Genomic DNA, 15,008 nt, shown 5'->3' with positions numbered 1-15,008 from the left:
ATTTTTTTAAAGATTCTATTGTAAATAGATATCTACTTACATTCTTTATTCATATCTATAAATATAAATTTACTATAAAAATACCTCTAAAACTATAGAAAAAACTAATATCTCATAAAATAACTCATAATCTTTAATCCAGTTTGTGTAAACCCAAGCATTAAACAATAATATCATACAATACAATCCACTAGATGTTTTGATGTAAAATTTACTAAGTTCTTCATTTAGGTAAGGCTAGTTAAAAGTAGAATCAAATAGATTTAATAATCCATATAATTACAGTAAGCAATGCTTTAAAACTAACATCTAATTTTCTGAGATACTTGAAAATTGTACAATCGTAATCAAAAATTTTAAAATTGTGATAAACATAAAAGTATAGCTGTACTTTCTTTTAAGCAAATTCTCATCTTAAAAGGAATGATTTCTAAAGAAATACAAGCATATCAAAGCATTTATTCCACACATTACTAATCCTGATATACCCAAACCTTGCTACCAAGTGTCAATACTGCAGTTTTTATAATTAATAGGGTTATTTTTTGTTATTCTATCTTTAGAAAATAATGAATTTCCGCTACAGGTTAAAATACTGATAGATATTTCAATCTGATAATTAAATAAGATATATATAAAGAGGAATAAGTAAGTACCCATCATTTAATTTATTTTTTTAAAGTATGCTTGGTAATGCTCAAATTTTAAGATAAATTTATTTTTAAAAATGGAGAATATGCCAATGTATATAAAATAGAAGTAAACAAATGATTAAAGAACGCACACAATCAACGTTGAAAGTAAATAAGAATCTTAAAGCACAAGTATGCGGTTCAATGAAAGTAACTAAGCAATCTAAGCTACAGATCTAATTTTAAGATCAAGCAAAACTCTATCACTAGAATTTTCAAGAATATAAATAGCTACTTAAAATTAGAATATGAATAAAATAGCTTTATATATCATTAACTGCTTATTAGAGAATAAAGAATCATCTTCTATAATTTGTACAATCGACTCAACATACTTTCTTAAAAAAGTATATCTTGATTAATTTTTTATCATAATTTAATCTGCTAATTGATTTTCCTTGTTATTATTTTTGTTTGTTGTTTTGTATTTATTATTTTGAGAAAGGATTTTATTCGTAATTTCAAAATTAAATTCAAAGTGAATGAATGAATACAGACAAAAAAATAAACAAGTTAAAAGTGTAAAGTGATAAAAATATAAAATAAATGAATGTAAATTACACTGCTTACCTAAATTATCTGAATTAATTTTAATAAGAAATAAATAGTATTCAATAAAATGCTACAGCCAAATACAATTTTCTTGATTGTGTTAAATATGAATGTATTTAATTACTAGAGAATTTAAGTGTAAATTACTATTAGCAAAAAAAAAAATAAACAAACAGAAGATATTTAAAATAACTAAATATCAATCAATAATTTTCTGCTAATAAATTTTTAAAGCATTTGCTTTAATTAATTTAATTAGTAGTATGGCTATTATTTTCATTTTTACTAAAACTTTAATTTTGTTTTTAATTTTAATGAGATATTTTTTTTTTTTGAGCTATCAATTATTCTTCAAATTTAAAAGTAGAAAAACATCAAATAAAATAAAATGTTTTGCTTAATTTATAATATAATTTGGCTAAGAAATGTCTTTCAATAATTATATTAATGATTTTCATGCTTTGCTAAAGCGGTTAATTTTACTACAAATGATAAAAGTGAAAAAATATCTTTAACATTTACTTTTTATTTATCAACTAATAATTACTAAAGATAATTAATTTCACATCCTTATGAGAGATTTGAGCATTTACAAAGTTACTTCTTCCATTAATTTTTCTTCTGGGATAAAGGTAAGTAATAGGTTCATCGACTGAATCCTTTAATAGAGATTCATCCATGATAAATAGCAGACAATTATAATGCATACTCCAAATATATTTCCGAATATTTATAGATACTGTTCTAAGAATGTTTATACTTAACTTGAAATAGTTCCTATACTTGTGTTAGCATAAGAACTATACAAATCAAGCACTTCATCATATATCAAAAAAGACTAAATAAAAGTTTCAAAGTGATCGTTAGAATTAGAGTACGCCAACAATAATTCAATTGGAGCATCTTTTTCAGTAATAACATCTGGATAACTATAAATAACTTTAAGCTGATTTTGTAAAATAAAATTAGAAGCATATTTATTTCCGACTTAGCTTTAAGTACAATTAAATTTTACTAAGTAAGAGCAAATATTACCTTGCTCAAAATCTTTAAACTAATTCAATATGCTTGCTGGAAATGGGTTACTACCATATACAAGTGCAGTGTTGTTAGTAATAGCTGATGAAGAAAGATCAATCATATTATTTAATTTTAATTGATATTAATGTAAATCATTAGATTCCTTCCCTGAAATCATTTTTTGTACTAAGAAATCAAAAGTTAAGAGTTCTTAGGATACTTTCATAGTAGATTGAGAAATGTGATTTCTAATCGTTCTTTAATTCATTTAGACTGGAATTTTCAGTTAATCCTTGCTACTTTGGAGGTAAATAATAATTACTAAAAAATATACAGTATTGCAAATTGTCAACCCTAATAATGGGAGGAATCTTTAGAAAACACTAAGCTTTTAGTTTATTATTTTGGATTGCAACACATAGTTTTTGTTGATATTATTTCTTAAGCTCATTTAATAGTCTTTGTAGCTACTACTTCCATCATTATAAACTTTAGCTTGTTTTTTTTTTTTTACTTTTGATTATTCTTGAGCTATTATTTGATTTACTTAGTCATTTTATTTATATTCAGGTCTATTTATTTCTTATTACATTTTCAAGAGATTAGATATTGCTGCCTTATCACTCTCTTTTTTGCTGTTAGTAGTTTTTGTGAGGTCATGTTGTGAATTCACTACATTGGCATCAAACTAATCAAATTTTAGGCTAATAATGTCACTGAAGTTATATTTTAGCCAATCATATTAATCTATATCTATAAGTTATTAGCAAACGTTTAACTTGAGCTTTTCTATTTGGGAATTATCATAATTTATGCGTGATACTATCATCATAATTTTCTCTTCATATAAATTTATTAAACGAAGAATGGGGAGTGATATAAAAGCAACAAATATTACACCTACAATGGCGCAAACTGCTATTATAGTAAATTTCAAAATTAAGTTATCAACTGTTGTTAGGGCGTTATTTACCAAGTAATCACCAAAATTAAGTATGTCTGTGCTAAACTAAAAATAGTTTTATCTCAAGAATAGGTAGCAATCTTTTATTCTCAAATCAGTGCTGTTTAGCTATGCACCGTACAAAAAGTTTAGGTTATATGCCATTGAAAGAGAGAAATCTATATCCTAGTCTTGACCAATAAGGTCTTAGTAAATTGATACTGTTCTTGTAGAATTATCTAATGTTGCTTACATTTCCTGCATATATTGCATCATTGTAGGGTTATATTATGATATTAGTGAGTAGTATTCTTAAAGGCCATCTTTAATGTAAAAGTTCGTTGTATTCATAATTTAGCCTGTAGGGTCATTTAGGATTTTTGCTTACATTTCATATTAAACTAGTCTACCATACAAAACTTTTGAATAGCTTCTTAAGAATTTTCTAGGCTATCTCAAAACAACAACATTATTTGTAAAAGACTTTGATTTAATAAATAATTTAAATTAATTATTTTTTTTAAATAAAAAATTAAATATTAAAAAATTTTTTGATGTTAAAAATGAAATAATTTTATTTTCATTTATCCATTGATTCATCATAGGAATTATTTTGAATTATATAATATTTACTTGAATATCATTTTCTATAATCATTAAGTTTGTGATGTTCAAAGTAAAAAAGACTACAATAAAGAATATCAACAACGAGGAATAATGGTATGAGTTTTTAGGGATCTTACACATTTGAATAATTTCTTTTTTTATATAAATAAAATATTTTTAGATTGTTTATTTGTTTGTTGATTATAAAAATTACATTGAATATATAAATAAATTTATCAATATAGATATAGAAACAAATAAATAATATATGCTTTACCTTTTAAGAAATTTCCACCATAACTTTAAGAAGATTTAGAAGAAGAATGAATACTTCCTTTGTTAATTGAGTCTACTCCTACTAATCCTTTTTAATTTAGTAACTTAATTACAACTTTTTAGTGGGCTTTGCCACTTTCATCGTCTACTGCTTCACCATTTTCTTTTGTTTAATCTGATCTTAATTGGCTAGGATCTAATTATTTCTAATCGCTTTTACTTAAGTTTGACTGCTAATTTTATTAATTTTAAAAACTTTCCTTCACAATTAAATTAGCATTATGCTATTAACTTTTCACTATATTAACTTAGCTTTATTCCCTATATTTTGGTCCTAATGTAGAGTTCATTTAATTTGTTGTAGATGCTTCTAATGAACTTTTTTTATTCATTTCTTTTTTCTCTTGGGCTTTCTAGAAAGTTTCTATTTGTTTAAATTTAGAAAAAATATGAATCATTTAATGAAAAGATAAATTTCTATTTTTATTTTTATGATAATAATATTTAATTACCTGCATTTGATTCTTCAATATATCTATGATGATCCTCTACAGATGGGGTCATAAGTATTTCATTATCGTTCACATTTAGCTCTTCTTGCTGCTTAAAAAATGGCCTGGATGATTAGTTGAAGTATTTGGCATTTTTATTTTATTATAAATTAAATGAAGAAAGGTCAATTTGTTCATTTTAATTATTTATTTGATTGTTAAACGAAGGTAGATTGCTTAAATCATTAGCACTATTATCATAAATACTAATATCAACTTATTTTTAAATAATGCTTATATTTTTATCTTAAAGCTTGATTTGGACTGAAAGGGGAGATTAATCATACAAAATATTACTTTATTAAGTTAACTTATTAACTATGTTGTTATTTTTTGATTTATCCATTAAAAAAATTTGTTGAGGTTTAAGAACTGCATCGTTTGCATTATTATATCCTCTGAATGTAGCTTCTTCATTTTATTAGTTATCATCTACTTGACTTTCCAAAAATAGACTTTTTTCTTATTCTTATTCCAGTAGAGCTTCAACTAGCGCTGTTTCAAAAGCTCTTCCAAAAGCAGAAGAAAAAGATTTAAATTGAATTACTTTTTTTACTTTAAAATTAGGATCCAATTTTAAGACCTCTTTTTCGATTACATTATGATCAGTAAATACTTTATTTAGTTCTTCATTTTTTGCTTTTTCTTCATAAAAATCTAATATTTTTTTCTTGTATTTCAGAAGGTTAATGTTATATGCATCATCTTCATCTTCTTAGTCTGTGTAATCGTTGTTGTCATCCTCCTCATCACTGCTTTCAGAATTGATTTTTTTTTGTTATTTTTCTTAATCATCCAAATCTTAGCTTTTGTTTACCTCTTTATTTTATTTTTGCTTCCCCTAATTTAATGCTTAAATTTAACTTTCAGTTAGCACTGCCAATTTGACAAGTTTTGTCGGTATATCATCATCTGTAAATGTCCATTCATTTAAAGTTTAAGAAACACTATGAAGAGGATTGTTTTCTGTTTAATTTTATCCTTAAATTAACTGTTTCCTTTAGCAAATTTTATTAGCAATGCAAGTAGATAGAAAATAAGTGCAAAGATTGACTCTAAAGTAGCTTCTCTACTTTTATTTGACTTTAGTGGCAATGACATCATTCATTTTTAGAGAGAAAAATAAATCACTCTCTGTATTTAGTTAAGTTGATATGCAACTAAAATTTAATGTATAGCTAAATCTTATTCTATATTGTTAGTTCTTGTTACCTAATGTAGATTGCTTAGAAACAAAGGACTTATTGGAATTTTTACCTGATTAGCGACCTGAGGATAATCCTCCTGCAGAAGAGGCATCAACTTCTTATCTCAAAAAACTATTAACCAGATCAAAAGAGTTTTCGTTAAATAAATCCAACTTTTCAAATTCAGTATTTTTAACATTAATTCTAGACCTTTTCTCTTATGTTGTTGAATTCATTTTCATGGAATACGTTTGAAGTTTTTTCATTTATAATAAAGGATTACTTGAAACAATTATTTAGCCTTTTTTATCTTATATCATCACATCTCCATCTGATCTTAAATTTTGAAGAATCCAATCTTTTTGCCTAAATATTCTCTTAGAAATTTTAGGTAGGAGCAGATGAGCATTCAAATTTTGGCAAATGAAATCACCTGAAGGAAGCTTTTAGCCTCCTTAAGTACTCTAGCTCATTATTAATTAAGCTATTTTATTGGTCAAGCCTATTATCTTTCCAGATCTATGAAAGATTATGTAATCATTGACTTAATTCACTTTTAACAATGTTCCATTGACTTGAAAATCATTAGAAACTGTAAATGAAAAATCAAGATAGAGCTTAACAGGAAAAACAAAGCCTCTTTAATCTCTAGCAAAAACAAATTTACTTGATTTTACATACTAACTTTCGCCTCTCTTAACAAATTGTTTCAAAATTTTGTCGTGACAGCGAGAGAAAAATGAAGGCATTAGCTCATTTACTTTTTGTATTTTTAAGAAATTTTACTTGGAGTAACTAAAAAATTAAGCAGTCTTTTCATCTTTTTTGCTAACTATTTTACCTAAACTTTAAGATAAACTCATAGTCAAATTAATTATATTTTATCTCAAGTAGTTCTCATTGCTTAAAGTATCAATTTCTTTAAGGCTATCACGTTTTCTTAGATCCTAAACTTGTGCTTCTAATTCATAAGCTCGAACACCATCATTCATCACAAAAAGGTAAAAAACTAGATAAAGCTTTTAGTAATGCAAGCATTAATTGAGTTTGTGCTATTTATCTAAGTTGCGCATATCCTTGAAAAATTAATTTCTTGTATTTTTGACTGTTCTCATTAGTTTGACTGCTTCATCTTAAAACTAATTTATATTTCGATAACCTTTTTGAAGAGAGGTCCATAGTTTTTATTTTTCTGACATAATCTTATATATTTAAGGAATGTATAATTCTATCACTCCATTTACTTTCATCAATTAGTTAACAGTTATTTCATCTTTTCTTCTAAGCTCTAATTAAATGTTCATTTGTGAAATGACAGCTTCAATTTTATTTGAAATTATCTAAGAAATCATTTTGAAATAAGAAGAAAAGTCATCACGCTAGAACTAAAGCAGCTTCAATTCAAAGTTAGATCTTGTATAATTCTTTAAGTATTTTATCATAAACGTAATATACTTAAGGGAGAGATGTTCATATTCAACTTAATTTTTTTTGATAACTTGCTATGATAGAAAATATTTAAAAATTGAGTCTATTATTTATAAAATTTAATCAAAATTTAAATCAAATTATGCCTATTCATCTTCGTTGCTTTGCTAGTCTTTACTAGTTTTTAATTTTTAGCTTTGTTGCAAATTGTTAGTTTCATTTATTGCTCTAAAGCTATCATTACTAGCTAAATTTTAAGATTCTTTTGCTTCTTTTGTTTTAGCTTATTTATTTGTTTATATTTTTTGATTTTATCCTGACAAAGATTAATTCAAAAAGTTGCAACTGCAATCGCTATTTTGACATGATTGCTGATGACTCTTGATAGCTTTAAAGAGTTTCGCTTTTGATAGCTCATCTTTTATACTTTCTTAAGCAAGTCTAACTATTTCTTCCAAAAAAAAATCTAATTTACTAGGAATATAATTTGGTCTGACTTCTGTAACTAAAATTTTATTATATCTGTAATCATTTAGTGATTGCAAGAAATATTCTGCTAAAACTCCAAGAAGTAAGGAGTAATAGAATAGCTCATAGCTACTAATCTAGTTAGTATAAATCCAAACATGAGTCATTATTGTTAGTGAATAGTACCAAGATATAACTTTCAAGTAAAATTTTCCTACTCTAGTGTCTGAATAAGGATAGTTTAAGAAAAAGTCTACTATACTAACAATTCCTATAACGTGAGATAAAACATGCTTAGCAAATTGTTCTTAGGATGTATTGGAATAATAAATTATAGATAAAACAAATTTTAATGCTATGATGATTTAGAACAAATTGCTCATTTTTCTTTTGATTAAATTAAACTCTAAAAACTCATAATTTCTAAAAAAATAAGTTGTAATCCATGCAGTAAAGAGAGTTAACACAAGCCCTATTGAACCAATAAAAGGTTAATAAGAGGCTATATTGCAGGATGAATTTGTAGAAGTAACGCGATTTGTATTAAAGAGACTTCTCGAACTGCAAAACAGAATACTAGTATTCATTTCCACATATTAAGTGAAAAAAATTTAAATAAAAAGTGCAAAGTACATGTTCAGAATCTAATTGATTTATACAAATACTTTTTTGTAATTTTCATAAAAACTTTTTATATGATGAGAGATAAAAGCCAGCACTCCTACATAAATAAAATAGGAATACATAAATACCTGTATTAGAATGTAAACTATTAATGAAAATGTGTCGCTATCCTTAGCAGCTAAGATGTTACGAAGAGAAATCATTTAGCCGATTTAAGCAACTGCAATCATTTTTAAATCATCTATAACTTTAGATTCATGTGGAGATATTAAATAAATTAATATCTGAAGATATGAAATAAATATTAATGTCTTGTAAAAATTAACTGGTATCTCATACTTCGGTCTGTCCTCTATAATAAGTAATATTGTCTAATAGTACTGCTTTATAAAATCTAATTTCATGGTGCTTTTTCTTTGTTTCTTTCTTAATACTTAGTCTATGCTTAATAAATCTTTAATTTGTTTTTTGTTGTTTTTTTAAATGTACAAATTTGTTAACTGTAATTTAAATTATTAAACAAAAAATAATTTATGATTAAGTAGTTAGTTATTGATAATCGAGTATTAGCAAACTCTTTATTTATTTAAAAAACTAAAATTCATATCTCTCTTGTTTAAACACTTTTATGCAAAAACTTTTATAATGAAGATTAAATAAAATATATCTGTATATATGTATGACATTTAAGTTAAACTTGTTTTAAAAACAAAACATAAATAAGTTCAAATAAAGACTTTGTTGTCAAATTATTTCTTTTCTATAGCTGTTATCCTTCAATTTAAATAAATATGAGTTAGCTAGTTCTCTATTCAATTAATTTTTACTTTACATATTTGCTTTCAAAAATTTTCAAATGAACACATTATTTATTTGTTTCATTTGAAAACTGATAAAATATAAAACTTAAAATCCATTAATTTATTTCAACATATTTAAATTAAAAAAAATGAATTAATTATCTATCTATCTAAATTTTTAGTAACAATAGTTAATTCTGGTTTTTGTTACAACAGCTCAAAAAGTTGATATAAATTTAGATAATAGAATCTCATTCATTCATTGATTAAATAAATAAAAATTTCTTTTTTAGATAGTAAAAATTAATTTTTTGAAAACCTCAAATATTTTCTGTACTACTAACTCTAAATACAAATATTTTAAGGTAATTAATTAATTATCTAATAATTAGCTTGATCAATTATAGAAAATCTTCTGTAAACTGGTTGGTATTTATAAAAATTAAATATTCAAAAATATTTGGATGTTTATAAATTAAATAAATATTACAAGTTAAATTAAAAATTAAAATAAATTTATTTCAATTTAAATAACTAAGTAAAGAAATAGAATTTAATAAATAAGTAATATAAACAGTTTTTTTAAATCTTCAAATAATTTTTCTGAAAATATGTTTGCCTCTACAAAAATAGCTATAATATTTCTTTTAAAATTTTGAAGCATTCGATATTAAAATCATTATTAAAATGTATTTTAAAACAACGAATAGCTTTTTACATATAAATAAGAAGATAATCTAATTTTTTATAAAATTTTGATTTAAATTTTAATATATTAAGATAATTTTATCTCTTTCTAACAAAAAAATAAATATATATTTATGTATCAAATATTATTGTAAATATGTCTAAAACCTGTTTTCACATATTTATTATATATTCTTTTGAGCAACTTGTTGATTCTAAGTATTTTAAATTAATATGCTTTTATTGAATGAATGGATGGATAGTAAATCTTTTTTCTTAATTTTTTATATAATGAATAATTTAATAGTAGAAGAAGAAGAAGAATAGTTCCATATATATATTTATTAGACAAATCAAATTACAAAATACTTTAAACTAAAAATATAAATTTAGTATTGTTTTAACAAAATCATATCATAATTATCTACAAAACTATATAAAAAGGTTATTAAAAACAATATTATAAATGGAAATAGAATAAGAAGAACTTAATTAAGAACAAAATATCCCTTTATTATGTGAGATAGATAGAAAAGCATAGGCGATTCCTAAAAATTTAGGTCCTTGCATAACGTAAATAAATTGAATAAGGCTTATAAAGGTTAATTATTTTTATAAATATTCAGATAAGGATGCATTAAACCAACAAAGTATGCTTGTCCCAAATGCAAATGCAACTACTGCAGCTTGGATTGTTACAAAAATCATAATGAAGCATGTGTAAATAAGTTTTATGAAGAAAACGTTATAGAAGAATTAAAAAACAGAAAAGCAGATGAGTAGACATAAAAAAAAATGAATAAATTGCTTAAAGAATATAAAGAATAGCTAGATCAAGATAGAGAAGAATTCGAGATTCCAGAAAAAGAGTTAGAAAGGCTAGAGGAATTAGAAGATCTAATGATGTAGAATGAGTTGGATTTAGATTGTTTGACAATTGAAGAACAAAGATAATTTGCCGACTTCGTTAAAAACAACGAATAATTATAAAAATATATTAAGCCATGGAAACCTTGGTGGCTTTTAGAAAATGGACTCTTTTCCCTCTATGTAGAAGAAATAGAAACAGAAAAAGCAGAATAAAAGAAAAACAAAGATAGTTAGATTCAAGAAGTTATTGATTTCAGAAGCTAAATGTAGCAACGACTAAAAAAGCAAATATCATTCAAAATTCTTTGTAAAGTACCTCCTCATATTGACATTCCATACTAATTATCAAATATTATGTAAATTTTCTTTCTTGAAGCAGTTTTTCTTATTTTTTACAAAATAATTTTAGATGCGGAGCAGCCCTAACATTCAGAATGTTTAATGGAGATATATGGGAAAATCCTCTAGAATCCCTCAATTTTCTAGTTTCTATTTCAATGGTAAAATTTAAAAAAAAACATAAATAATCCTTTGTTTTAATACAAAGTATTTAAATATATAAAAGTTGATTAAAATGTTTTTTACTTATTTTATAGAGTTTTAACCCATAGAACAGAGTTGAAATAGGATCTATTCAAAATGCTATGAACAATGTAATTACAAATGCTCTGAGAATTGAATAATAGAATATTAAAAATTTTATTCCTCTGCTATAAGAAGATATGCAAACTATTTTTAAGAATAAGGTTTTTATACTAGAAATTCTGTATAGATTGTTTGATCTACTCCATGAAGGTACATAAATAAATTTTTAGATTTTATTAAATTTAATTTAACTGAAAAATTAAAATTTATAGGCTAAATAGAATTAAGAGATATGATAGAAGAGTCTGATGAAGGGCCAGTAAAGAATCAGCAGAAAGAGAACCAAAAAGCATTAGGAAATATTAAATAGAAAATAATATTTTTTATAAGCTATACGAAGGATATAGTTACTTAAGAATAACTTTAAACTATGTTAAGAGGAATCATAGAATATAAATAAGAAAAGGAATAAAATATTTAAATTGATGATAAAATTGGATAAATAAAAAAATTAAGTTTACTTCTATGACAATCCTAAATTTTGTAAAATAAATGAAATTATGAGTTTCTATCTTTCAAGATGGATAAATTACTTTAAATATTAATTTAATAATCACACACATTCTTTAATATCTTTCTTTCAATAATCTAAAATAAAATTAAGTAAATTAAAAAATTATATCTGCTAAATTTTTGTTTATAATATATATTAATCAACAAATTAATAATCAATAATTTTAAAAAACTTTTATAATTAAAAAGTAGTTTTTACTTTATTTTATATCATATTTTTTATGTAAAATATTAATTTTGTATACTATTAGCCATCCTTCCTATTTAAAATTGTAAAATCAATTATATAAAAGCATATTTGAGCTAGGCTTTACTCAAATATTAAGCAAATATTGATATCAAGCTTTTTTCTTACAGAATTTGTACATTTTTGATTTAATTTAATAAATTTATATTTTTTTAATTTTATAATAATAAACTGTTATTTTAAAAAACAAATGATTTTAACTATCAATAAACAAATAAAAAAGTTTTTTGAGATAGTATTTGCTATAACTTACTTACTTATCAAAAAATGTTTACTCATTTTTTTATGTCTGCAAATACAATAAGCAGATTTAGTTTTCTAAATCTAATTAACTATTATTTAAAAATTAAAATACCATGTAATAACTGTTTATTTTAATGTGTTAATATTAGAAACACAAATATGATTTTGTAGAAAAATCTATTTAATATAATTTATTAATTAGTTTTAAGCTAACAGATAAAAGTAAAACTAAGCTTGTAAGGAAATAAGTAGAAGTTTTTCAATTAAAATGATGCTTTCTAAATAGAGTACATACTATCCTGATGGCAGAGGAAGAGATATGTTTATTTACAAAAATAATGGGGGATTTATAAAAGTATAAAAAGTGCTTAATTGTAATATTACAACAGGTAATTATTAGTTTTTTTAATTTTTAACTCATTAAACTTTTTTTTATTTTTATAAATAATTTTTAAAAGGCTCATTTAGAGAAAAGGAAGAAAAAAAATTTGAAGGATCACCTCCATAACTTAAAAGAGTTAACTATAATCTAAATGGCTCTGGAAGAGATTTATTTATGAAGTATATATTTTATTTTTGTTTTAATATAACAAATTATATTTATCTATTTATTTATTTAGAGATGGACAAGTTATGGTTGCTAATTAAAATATGTAGAAGTTTAATTTTTTAAAATAACTACGCGCTTATGATAGCTTTCAACCTTTTAGGACAAATTATAATCAAGTAAACTAAAGAAGTAGATCAGAGTCGCCTTTAAGAAGCAGAAAATTTATTTGTCAAGAAAGATAAATCAGAAATTTTAACCCTTAATATAAAAGTATTGATATTGATGAAAAATAGCCATAGCATTTTAAAGTAAGAATAGAAAAATTTAAATAAATGCAAAACGATTTGCATGAGCGAATTAAATCAACAAATAAGCTTCTAAGTGATGAAGCTAATTAGAAAACTGCTTAAAAAGAAATTTCTACAATCAAAGCTACACATTGTATTTAACAAGTCAAAGCCAATTACTAATCACCTCTTAAAATAAAATAAGAAAGTGAAAAAAATCCAAACATATTTGAAACAATAAAAAAATTGTAGTTTTTATAAAATCATAGAATACTTATTTTATGAATTTTGTTAAATCTTCATTTTAATTTAATTAATTACTAAGCTTATTCCTTATTTATAAAAAGTCTTAATTAGGGGAGGTATTATTCGAATGTACCTTATCTTTAAATTTTACACAGATAAATATTCTTTATTAATATAAAAAATTTTAAATCTTTAATTTCAGAAACATCTTTTTTGTTGGAGTACATGTATATATATATATTTTTTTAATGAAGAAGATTAAATTTAGATATTGAAAGATTTTTATTTTAAATAAAAACAAATATTTCCTTCCAATTTATTCAGATTACTTTATCTTTAATTATCTTTTAGTTTTCTATTCATTCAGTTTCAAAAATTTTTTATACTTATTTATTATATCTATTTTAGGCATAATTACAGAATAATTTTTTTTATTTAGAAATTAATTTAGTTTACTTTTTAATTCAAAAGTTTAGTTATTAATTTCGTTAATTTTATTCAATTTTTAAAATACATAATTATTTTATCCATCCATCCATCTATAAATTAACGAATAAAATATTTTCCTTCAATACCTTTATAAAAAATAAATTTATATTTAGGGTACCATTTTAAATATCTTATACATAGTCATAAAGAGAAACAAGGATATGAATTCTAAAATTAGAAAATAAATAATTTAAAATTATTTTAATCTCAATTATTTTTTATCTACTCGCGTTTTGTTCTTGATATCTTTCTTACTTACCTTATCTCTATCAGAAATATTTTTGTTTTCTATATCAAATTTATTGTCTATTCCCATCACATACATTTATAAATAATATTTGCTCATTATAAAAATAAATTAAATTACTCTTTTCAAAATAATAAATTAAAGACAAAAAAATACAAAAACAATTGAACAACAAACAAACATAAATAAATAATAAGAGATTTAAAAATGGGAAAAGAAATGTTAGAGGAAGGTGTATCAAATAATAAATAAATGAGAGGAATAAGTGATACATTAGATAGTCGTTATTGGAAAGGAGGATATAAATCTAAAAGTGTTACTAGAGCAGCTGTTCATGGAGTATACCATGCAGGAGTTGGTATTTGTAAGCTTTACCATGGTAATGCCAAAGGTTTTCATGCAGAACTGTGTAGAGCTGGAGAGCAATTTGCAAAAATGGGTGTAAATATTCTCAATGATTTAAATAACAAGGAATATATTGAGGAAGTAATAGAGGATTATTTATGACATTATTATATTAATTGATTTCGAATGAATATCAAAGATTATACAATACAGCTTTAAATATGCTTTTATAAAAATTTTTGAGTTAATTAGTTAAAATACATTTTATAAACATTTATTTCAAAATTAAATTAGTCATTTATATTTTTTATATTATGTTGTACTGTTTTAAATAAAATTTTATTTCAGTCAAATAATAAAATTATATTATGAATCAGTGAAAATATTTCTAGCTTTTAACTTTTTAATAGAAAAAAAATTGAATTTTCATACAAAATTTCTGATACATTCTAAAGTAATACAACTTTATTAGTTTATTTTTAATTTATGTAA

At 23.2% G+C, this 15,008-nt stretch overlaps 4 protein-coding genes across 4 annotated transcripts; 3 read left to right on the top strand and 1 right to left on the bottom strand. All coding sequences in view use genetic code 6, as the record gives it.

Annotated features, from left to right (window-relative positions):
* Positions 1-1,456: 1,456 nt before the first annotated feature.
* TTHERM_00011810 (transmembrane protein, putative) lies at positions 1,457-8,859 on the bottom strand. The gene is made up of 4 exons (XM_001008260.2): positions 4,602-8,859; positions 4,091-4,513; positions 3,841-3,965; positions 1,457-3,690 (listed from the first exon to the last, which is right to left on the bottom strand). Exons 1-4 carry the CDS (start codon positions 8,749-8,751, stop codon positions 1,807-1,809), a joined length of 6,582 nt encoding a protein of 2,193 aa, XP_001008260.2. The 5' UTR covers positions 8,752-8,859; the 3' UTR covers positions 1,457-1,806.
* Positions 8,860-10,300: 1,441 nt separating this feature from the next.
* TTHERM_00011800 (HIT zinc finger protein) lies at positions 10,301-11,818 on the top strand (the record flags this gene model as incomplete). The annotated part of the gene is made up of 5 exons (XM_001008259.2): positions 10,301-10,407; positions 10,461-11,060; positions 11,114-11,204; positions 11,301-11,499; positions 11,562-11,818. 5 exons carry the CDS (start codon positions 10,301-10,303, stop codon positions 11,816-11,818), a joined length of 1,254 nt encoding a protein of 417 aa, XP_001008259.2.
* Positions 11,819-12,620: 802 nt separating this feature from the next.
* Positions 12,621-13,474, top strand: TTHERM_000011799 (HIT zinc finger protein; the record flags this gene model as incomplete). Its single annotated transcript, XM_012795672.1, has 3 exons — positions 12,621-12,741; positions 12,811-12,913; positions 12,973-13,474. The coding sequence occupies 3 exons, from the start codon at positions 12,621-12,623 to the stop codon at positions 13,472-13,474; spliced, it is 726 nt and encodes a 241-aa protein (XP_012651126.1).
* Positions 13,475-14,378: 904 nt separating this feature from the next.
* On the top strand, positions 14,379-14,678 carry TTHERM_000011798 (hypothetical protein; the record flags this gene model as incomplete). The annotated part of the gene is made up of 1 exon (XM_012795671.1): positions 14,379-14,678. One exon carries the CDS (start codon positions 14,379-14,381, stop codon positions 14,676-14,678), a length of 300 nt encoding a protein of 99 aa, XP_012651125.1.
* Between the last annotated feature and the right edge of the window lie 330 nt (positions 14,679-15,008).

The sequence above is a fragment of the Tetrahymena thermophila genome (genome assembly GCF_000189635.1).
Source record: "Tetrahymena thermophila SB210 genomic scaffold scf_8254803, whole genome shotgun sequence".
In the NCBI taxonomy this organism is placed as follows: Eukaryota; Ciliophora; class Oligohymenophorea; order Hymenostomatida; family Tetrahymenidae; genus Tetrahymena; species Tetrahymena thermophila.
The sequence above is the reverse complement of the archived record's forward strand: the minus strand, read 5'-3'. Positions and strand labels throughout refer to the sequence as shown.